This window comes from Simochromis diagramma, unplaced genomic scaffold (genome assembly GCF_900408965.1).
Source record: "Simochromis diagramma unplaced genomic scaffold, fSimDia1.1 OVJJ01000501.1, whole genome shotgun sequence".
NCBI lineage: Eukaryota > Metazoa > Chordata > Actinopteri > Cichliformes > Cichlidae > Simochromis > Simochromis diagramma.
Window position 1 is genome coordinate 5,452,814 of NW_024387320.1, and position 9,432 is coordinate 5,462,245.

The window sequence follows — 9,432 nt, forward strand, 5'->3', positions numbered from 1 at the left end:
CAGCTACCACACCAGTGAAACTTCCTGCAGCTTAGAGATTAAATCAGGTTTGTACAGACGTGATAGCGAAAAGTTACGTTAATTACTTGTTGGAGTACTTTTAATGTCAGCCTACTCAGAGGAGACAAAACCGTGAGTTCAGGTTTTTATCGTTGTACATCGTTGCTGTTTGGTTTTCAAACAGCACAGCTGATGCAAACAGATCTGTGGATCAGATTACATCCAGGTGAAGCTATAAACCATATTCTCGGTGCAGCACCTTCGTGCTAGCTCTGACACTACAACTGCAAATCTGTCTTCAGCGTAACTTACCAGGTTTTATCTAATGTGGTTATGTTGTGATTTGTTAAATGATGGCAGTGTACCTTTTAAAACTATTGTTTGAGAGCTCAACATCCCCTTTTATATATACATTAAAATGGTGTCGTTTTATCTTTTATCGTTTGATTATTTGTGAGAAATCAAGTGATACAGGAAATGAGACACATTGACATTAAAATGTGTAAGTGCAAATGTTTGTGTGACACACTAAATGTGGGTGGTGAATGTGTCAGAGGGCTGGCAGCTCTGTAACAAGAGTACCAGGTGTTCTTAATACAAATACTAAGATGCTTTAAGTTTTTCTGTTGATGTTTTGATGTTTTTTATATTTACATACTTGTAAATTTCTTGATAGCAATTCCACCCAACTGCTAATTTTTACAAATCAGTGGCACAGTTTTTGGATACTCTTAGTACCTCTGATTTCTTCACTTAATGGCACTCTTAGCATTTTTTCATATATATAAAATTTTTCTGTAATAAGTGCTACAAACCCCTTGCGTTCCAAAGTTCAAAGTTCTTCACAGTACTGTACTTTGTAAATGGTGCCGTGTTTTGCTCTGTGGGTTTGCTGTCACCCTGGCATATGTTATAGTGACACATAAGCGTTAAACGCTGCTGAACTTCTCACTAGTTAGTCTTTTTGTAACGTTGTGTCCGTTTCTTTGCAATCTCATATCAAAGCCTCCTTCAGAAATGTTCCTTCTGTTCTGTTCTGTTCTAAACAACAGCCAAAAAAGGCCACTGTTTCACAATCTTAGCAAATTAGACAGAATTGTGCAACCTGATAGCAAGATATGTAAACAAATATAAGATCAAATTCTAGAACTAAAGTTCAAACTGTCTTCAGTAGCTTGAACCGACCAAAAGGCCTGTCACAGTCTCCCAACACATGTGTAATTCAAACTAAAAGCAAAAAGTTTACACCTTTCCAAAATGCGAAGGCAGTAAAAATAAATCCTCGCACGTATTTTTTCAGACCTTTTGATGCCAGCTTACAGCAGACGCTCTCTGACCTTTGTGCTGAAAGGTATAAGTTCATGGTGGTGTACTGTTGGGTGCAGGCTGCTATGCAAGAAGTGAGAGTTTGCATTCCACCACAGATCAACTGTTCTTTTTTCTCAAACCTCAGACCAAGCATTTGGCTTACTTAACCAGTTAAATTAGTTAAACTAGTGCTCATTTCTCAATGTCCTTAAAAATATTGTTGGATGCATGCAATATTCTGTTATATTTTATAATTCTTTCTTACCTCAAATATTGAAATTTATATGTGCACAATTTCTGCTGCTTCACTGATAAAACACATCTGTGTTGACTGAATTTCTAATAACCAGACCTGACATCCCTTCATGGCCTTCTAGTTCAGTGGGAAGGTGATGGTGTTGTGAGATAACGTGAAACGGGTGTTAAATCTAAGAACAATTCATAGTGGTGACTCAGTATACTATGAACAGAGCTGCTGTTTGCATCCAGCAAGAAGCGGATATAACCACAATATAAACACAATCTCAGTCACATCCAAAACAATATTAATAATTATTACAAGTCATTTATTATGTACAGTGCTGCATAAACATGTCAAGCATTGAAGTGACAATTGCTCCAAAAACAATGCTGTGAAGAGTTTTCATTTACCAATTATAGTTACACAAGGTGCAGTAAAAAGGAAAAAAAGCATATCAGTATCTGGGCAGAATCGGAATCAGAATACTTTATAATCCCCAAGAAAATGATGCTGTTAGAGCTGCTCCAATAAGAAAAGTAACAGATTGAACTAAAGTAAATAATACAATGTGTTATAAAGTTACAATCAATTAAACTTAAAGACTGGCAAAGATCAAGGGCCTTTAAATGTTTTCTAACTATCTTCAGATTTTGCTACACTTTATTTTTTTGTGAATTTAGAGTTTTGCAATGTTTTCCGTTTCTTCGGGTAATTCCAGCCACACATGTATGATGATTGGTCTATCTCAGGCTTTATTGCACTAGTTGTACTTCTAAAATCATCATACTAAAGAATAAGTTTAGCACCCTTCCGAAAGTACGGTATAATGGTTACATATTTAAAGATTTCTAATGCCCCCAAATTTTTTGTTGAGTACTACGAGCTCGCTCGCAAAGCTAAACAGTTTTATGACTGACTTAACAGATGTTAATCACTTAGCAAACCACAGGGTGAAATGCAGTTTCTGCAGTTTTTCAGCGGTTTTTGGTCACGTTAGTACCCTTTTATAAATATATCACTACACATGGCATACAGTTTTATGACGGCCGTTCCTGTGGCCTATTTACATGTGGTAAATGCTGTGTGTTGTTCACACATTAAACCTAAAATATAGACCATAAAATTCAACAAGAAACATAACAAACTGCTGGTGGTGGAACATATAGCACTTGAAACCACTGCGTCTCTAACTCTTGCGCAGACAGAAAATAATAACCGTCTCTTTAAATAAAAAACAAACAAACAATAAAAAAACAACCTCATCCTCAAGCCACTAAATAACAATGCATGATTATCCAAACAGGAAAATATTAAATATGTTGCTTTTGCAAACATTTAAGGTTGGCAGAGAGTTGGAATAATCTCTGTCGATTTCCCTGAACTATTACACCTGAAAGCTGAACCGAAACTTGGGGGAAATAAAAGACAATTGAAGCGTGATTCTGTACGAGAATGAAACTTCTGTCAGATCTAATTCATCCTTACATTTCAGTTCATAGAAGTATCACTGTAAGTGAGTCCCTTTGATGTGAGCTTGCTGGTTTTGAATCCAGGCTGGTGCCTTCCAGACCTGTGTGGCTCTATTGGTACTGTGGTTTCCTCCCATTCTCCATGTTAGCTCTGCAACAGGTTCCTCCTTGAATTCTCAGACATTTCCAGAAATGTCCTTTGAGTGCTTTCACTTGTGGAAAACAATCCATTTCCAGTGTCTACAGATGCTGGGCATTTGTGATGATGTAAAAGTCCATTTAAAGGTTAAAACCTCTTTATTTGAGACACTATCTTTGAGAAAAGTCACCCTGAGAAAAACAAAACGAAACAAAAAGATTCCTCTTATTCTGTGCAGCTCTTTGTCCCTTAATTCTTTAGATCAGTCGTGATAGTGGGATCTTCGTTCTGTGACTGTTCCCGTAACTGAGCTGTTTAGCTGGATCTTGTTACCGTCGAGGAAATCCTTGGAGGAACCTTCAGGAGACACTCTCACTGCGCTGGAGAATGACATGCTAACGTGCACCTTCAGGATTTTCAGGAGTTTTCTTTTGTAGCCCTTACAGGCAAAGAAATAGATAAACGGATCCAAGCAGGAGTTGAGGTTCATCAGACATACGGTGATGTGCAGTGACACCTGAAAGGCTGTGAGCTGACTGCAGTCGGGTTCCGACACCAGCTTGCGGATCATGTACTGCAGGAGGTCAATGTGGTAGGGGCTGAAGCACACGATAAACACCACGGACACGCAGCAGATCACTCCGATGGCCTTGCGGCTCCTGCCGGACTTTTCTGTTAAATGGTTGTTCTTGGCTGTTAAGTGAAGCTTGGAGCATAAGACAGAATAACACACCAGGATGGTGACGACAGGGATAACATAACCCAAGCCAACAGCACTAATCAGTGTAGTGGCAATATGTGGAACTTTATCAAGGTTGGGGTATTCCATGCAGGTGATGTAGCCATCAGGTTCATTGTGGCACATGTTAATGTAAAGCAGTGGGAGTGTCTGACCCAGGACCAGCAGCCACACGCCAACACAAATGTAGCGCACGTTACTGACTTTCCTGAGTCGGGCAAAACGCAGAGGCAAGACCACGGCGATGAAGCGGTCCACACTGAGACAGGTCATGAAGTTGACTCCCGCATAGGTGTTGATATAGAAGATAAGGCCTGAGATCTTGCACAGAGCTTCTCCTAGTGGCCAGTGGAAACCCAAAGCATAGTAGATGATCCTCAAAGGCAGAGAGAGGGTGAAGAGGATGTCGGATATGACCAGGTTGAGAGAGTACAAGGTAGTGGAGTTTATCTTCTTCAGATTGGGACGGATTACATGGAGGGCCAGGCAGTTACCAAACAGTCCCACAAAGAACACAAGGCTGTAGAAAAGAGGCATGAGGATTTTGGCATACTCCCGATGAGCATACAGGGTGGTACAGTTAGAGGTACTGTTGACGGTTGTGGTTGGGGCGGCAGAACCCATCTTAAATTTACTGAGTATCTGCATAAAAGAAAAAAATACAATCACACTTGGTTTCAATCCAGAGAGTAACACATTGCTTTGAGTTTTTTTCTTATTTTTTGTATGTAACAAATTAAAGGAAAAAAATAAATAAACTGAACTGCTGAGACTTTCTTTATGATGATATGAAACTATTGTCAACATTGGTGTGAGAACACATAGAGGGTTACAGATCCATGACCGTGTTTCGAAAGGGAAGTAAAAGGAGTATGTCTCAAAGTCAATTTCCTCACAGTCTACAAAATTGTTGCGTAAATGGCACTATCATTATAAAAAAATCTTAAATGGCAATGCTGACATTATCTTTTAGGTTGTGTTTCTAAACTCTAACAAATTATAAAGTTATATTTTAAAAAAACTGTTGCTATGGACAGTCAAAGCAAGCAAATTGACTATTTTGTTCTTCACGAAAGTAAAACCTGATCTGTCAACAGCAAGAGTTAACAATGAGTTGTGAAACAGTGAACACTGTGAACAAAGTGCTGTAAGGTACAAATAGATTTTTTGCTTTGTAGTGCCATCTTGTGGTTTGAAATTTTGTGCAAACAAAGATACACCTGATATCTGAGAGGAACTGGTGACAGACTGGAACTGCAAAGCACATGTAAACAGCCACACGTACAAAGCCTTGGCTTTCAAACATCACAGTCCCATCGACCCAGATGATTCCTAAAATCCTGAGCCAACATCATAATGCATTACGAAAAGATAAACGAACGCCTCCAAAGGTTGTACATTTATGTCCCGACTGGCTACTTTTTCGCAGCGTGAGGTTAGCATATTTAGCTTTTAATCTGCATATGCAGCTCTTCTCCTTTTCTATTCTGACAGATGATTGTGGTTTGTTTTTTTAATATAGCATATTTTCCTTTTCATACATGAAGTTGGTTTTATATTTCTTATATTTCTGTCTCAAGTGACTACCAGGGAAAATAGTATAAGTCACGTTCATTTCCAAACTGTTCCAATCCTTTATTTAAATTTTTGACTCACAGGACGTGTCTGGCATAGCGCGTGTGGTTAAAAGTGCCATGAAGGAAGTCAGTGAACAATGCCTCTGCTCAACGGCTATTCTCAATGCAGCTGCAACGCTGTCACATAAACAGCACAAAAAAAGTTTATTAAAAAAAAAAAAAAAAGCGGTGTTACTAGCTGGCCTTGGGTATGAGGAAGTGAGCTTCCCCAAGGTACTCTACCCTTGAAGGCAGTTGGAGTGCCACATTGTGTACATTGAGACTGCCTTATCATTCTATCTATCTGTTTGACCACATGGTGGGGTGGAAATAAATGTTTCCTGGCCCACCAATTGCATTTTGGACAAACCTGCAACAACACTGTTTCCTTCCCACTGTCGTCAAAGTGCTTGCTCATAGGGGGTCTTAAGATTATTGGGTTTTTCTCTGTATCTATGAAGCGCCTTGAGGCGACTTTTGTTGTGATTTGGCGCTATATAAATAAAATTGAATTGAATTGAACACTGTTGTGTTTAAATAGTTTCAAAAAGCTGTTGTATGACTTCACAAATTTGAAGTGTGTGTGTTATAAAAGTGTGTTTCTTAAGATAGTTAATAATGTGGTTGTGGTAATGTCACGTTTACACAAGTGAGCGAGTATTTTGTTTTTCTGAATCTGCCAAATTCAATTACATGAAAGAATAAAGGATGAAGATTGTAACGATATCGGCATGCACCATTTAAAAATGTTTATTTAAAAACACTTTTTTGCTTTGGTGTGAGACATTTACGTGGAGTAAATTCCTGACTCTAGTCTATGCCCTGTTTTCATACATTTAGTCCACGTATATTAATCTATATGATCACCTGAAATTGATTTTGGCAAGTCAAAAGAGACACTGTGTTCACCGTTACACTACAAAACAAGTTAAAGTTTGGAAAAAACACAGAGAGAAACTTACCTTACAGATGGAACGTGCTGCTCATCAGACTTGAAGTCCCTTTTATTCAACCGACGTTATTTTTGGCGGAAAGATATCACAGCTGCCCTGAGCGCGGTACCGTCACACTGACCTGGGTGAAAATAACAAGACAAAGTAATCAAGATCAGTATCTCCTGCCAGTAACCATAGTGACAAAATATCCTGTTCTAGCGCTCAGTTTCTCTCTCTCTCTCTCTGTTTCTTTCGCACCGTTTGCCCGTCTCTCACTTTTCTCGCTTTAACTCAACTTTTTCAAAAGTTTTGTCTTTAAAAAAAACTCTTGCAAAACACCTACTGATAACGCCAAAAGACGTGCTCAGTGTCACTTGTTACATCAAAATAAAACAAATCATTTCATTGGCATTTGTGGTCTAAAACGTGGGTGGTGAGTCATGTGTGACTTTTTGAGCGGAGGGGCAAAATGTAGGTTTCATACACATGCTGTACCCATGTGAGTACTCATGGGAGGATGTTGCTTCAGGTGCAGGAGTATGACCGTCAGCATTTTTATAAAATCATATATGCAACACAGCAATTTTTTTTCTTCTTAATGTATTATTGTAAAGAGACTGGCCCACAACAGCACCGCACTTCTCTCCAGTAATCCTCAATTCAAGCTCAGAGTAATTCGCTTCTTTCTGATCAGTTTTCCCCTAGACTATACAAATGAGTGATAGCTAAATGAGTGATAAACTTCCCCTTCAGTCCAAAGATACATTGGCTTTGATGTTATTAGCTCAGGCTCACTTTCAAAGTTGACGAACCACACAGATCTGAGACGACACAAATATAGCAAAGAATCCCTGCAGGCAAATATAAGCAATGTGGTATTCGCAAACATGCTTTGGAGTAAGAGATCAGAGACTGGTTTCACTGTATTATGTGGTTATGCTTTGATATATTGCAGAGAAAAAAGAAAAAATGATTTTACATACCTGTGCTTTTAAATGAGCAGGTTTTCTGAAGGCATCAATTAACTTTAAGACAAAATGCTATTGCTATGCTCAAATTAGAGCTTCAAATTCGGTATACTTACAGCTTATAGCAACAGTTATCCTGTGGTTTTAACACCTTTAAATCACCACCGCCCTTTAGGATACTTTGAATTTGAACGCGCACAACTACAGGATGTGAAATGTGATGGCAACTGCATAGTGGAGAGCATAAATATCTTTTCTGCACCTTTTGTTTTTCCATTCAGTCATTCAGTTCACTGCTTTTAAGGTGTGTAAGAACTTCAACTTCAAATTAAAAAAATCACTAAGAACATCTATTAAATGCTTGTTAAGGTGGTGGGAAATGGAAATATTTCTAAAAGAATTTCTGTTGTTCTTGTTTTTTTGGGGGTTTTTTTTTGTTGACCACAAACTTTCTTCCTTCAAAACATGTCTGGTAGTGAGAGAGAGGAAGCAGTTAACTTCCTCATGGCCTGTCCTTGTGCGTCTGACTCACTGGTCTTTAGACAGCCAGAACACGCCCGGTGATGACAGACAAAAGGCAAAGAATTTTACCATTGCTATTCATAGTAGACTAGTAGACATATTGTACCAGTGCAAAGGCTAAGCCACTAATAACATTTTTACACTCTGTTCTTGTAAATGTTGGGTTTTTGTTAAAGATATCTGATAGTTTTTTTTGTGACAATAACAACAAAATCAGTTGCGTAAAACAAAGACTAATAAAATGAGAAATTGGTAAAAAAAAAAAATTTTAATTTAAAATTAAACAAAATCTGTACATCCTGTGCACATGGAAGGAAGTTTTGACAGAGAAACAGTGAAAAGGATTTCCTCCTGAATTGCATATTATGGCACACAAACATTGTCACCATGGCTGTAAAGACCATGCTGCCACACTTTCAGTGTGTGGCAGCTTGGAAAAAGTAGTATGATCTATGTGTCACTTGTCAGTGTATTCAAACAGTTCATAACCAGTTCAGAACTGTGGTTTGGTAGTATTAATATATAGGACACGTGAAACCAAACACTGCTAATTTTTAACATTAAGCTAAAACCTTACATATCAGACAATTCTACCCTCATTAAATAAAAAAAAAACCCAAAAAACTGTTCATGATTTACAAATGTCACATATTGAATTGGCTGGTCCACTCACAGGGTGTATAGCGTAGTTTTTTATACCACTAACAGATTTTAAAAATGTGTAGAGTTGCTTATCAATAGTGCGATAGCAATCTTTTAAAGGCTGTTCAGCTTGTGGTTCAGTATAGTGCAACAGCAACAGGAAACTCCTGTGGCTATTCATCATTCTGCTGAAAACAAGCCAAAAACAAATCTACCAAGTAACAAAATTCCCATGAGACTAAATTATATATACGGTGATTGCATTAATATTTGAGAGCACAATTTACTTTAATTCATTTATAGGACAATAACAGCTGATGCTGTTCTGGCTACAAGAACTTCAAAACCAAGTTCATATAACTACTTTTAAACATATTTACAAATCATCATTTCAACATTAATGCAATTCAGTGGCCTGTGGACCAATGGGTTCCTGTGATGACAATGACTTTATACAGTTTATTAGCGGGAAGTGGGACCATGTAGAGCAGAGGACATGTCGCAATAACTATGCTCTTGCAATCCTTATACATGTGCCTTTCTTGCCATGTCACAACTGTTTTTCTTAACTGTATCTGGCCGATTATCAAACTCTCTCCGTCAGATCAGGAGCATCTACTCAGGAGCAGTGCTCTCTTCTGGCAAGTGGAATGCACTGCAGGTTGAGATATTTAGATTATGTTGCAACAGGAGAAAGAAAACGAGAAGGTCAAAGCTTTGCTCCCAACACATGGTACACACAGTACTTGCGTCATAGCATAAAGAAGTCACAGGATGGCAGTAATGCCTTTACAGTTCTTTTACCTGCAACAAAAAGAGATAAATTTCAAGTCAGTGTTGGAATCAGCAGGCC

The 9,432-nt window shown here is 38.3% G+C and overlaps 1 protein-coding gene across 4 annotated transcripts; it reads right to left on the reverse strand.

Moving 5' to 3' along the window:
* Nucleotides 1–1,853: 1,853 nt before the first annotated feature.
* On the reverse strand, nucleotides 1,854–7,734 carry gpr183a (G protein-coupled receptor 183a). Of its 4 annotated transcripts, none has more exons than XM_040005338.1 (3): nucleotides 7,532–7,734; nucleotides 6,475–6,586; nucleotides 1,854–4,538 (listed from the first exon to the last, which is right to left on the reverse strand). In XM_040005338.1, exon 3 carries the CDS (start codon nucleotides 4,518–4,520, stop codon nucleotides 3,420–3,422), a length of 1,101 nt encoding a protein of 366 aa, XP_039861272.1. In that variant the 5' UTR covers nucleotides 4,521–4,538; nucleotides 6,475–6,586; nucleotides 7,532–7,734; the 3' UTR covers nucleotides 1,854–3,419. The 4 variants fall into 4 exon arrangements, with proteins under 4 accessions (XP_039861272.1, XP_039861270.1, XP_039861271.1 ...); XM_040005336.1 differs by having other exon boundaries at nucleotides 7,431–7,536; XM_040005337.1 differs by lacking the exon at nucleotides 7,532–7,734 and adding an exon at nucleotides 6,791–7,375.
* Between the last annotated feature and the right edge of the window lie 1,698 nt (nucleotides 7,735–9,432).

Bases quoted from the DNA above. Each gene is read 5' to 3' on its own strand.
- gpr183a (XM_040005338.1), bottom strand. From the start codon at position 4,520: ATGGGTTCTGCCGCCCCAACCACAACCGTCAACAGTACCTCTAACTGT.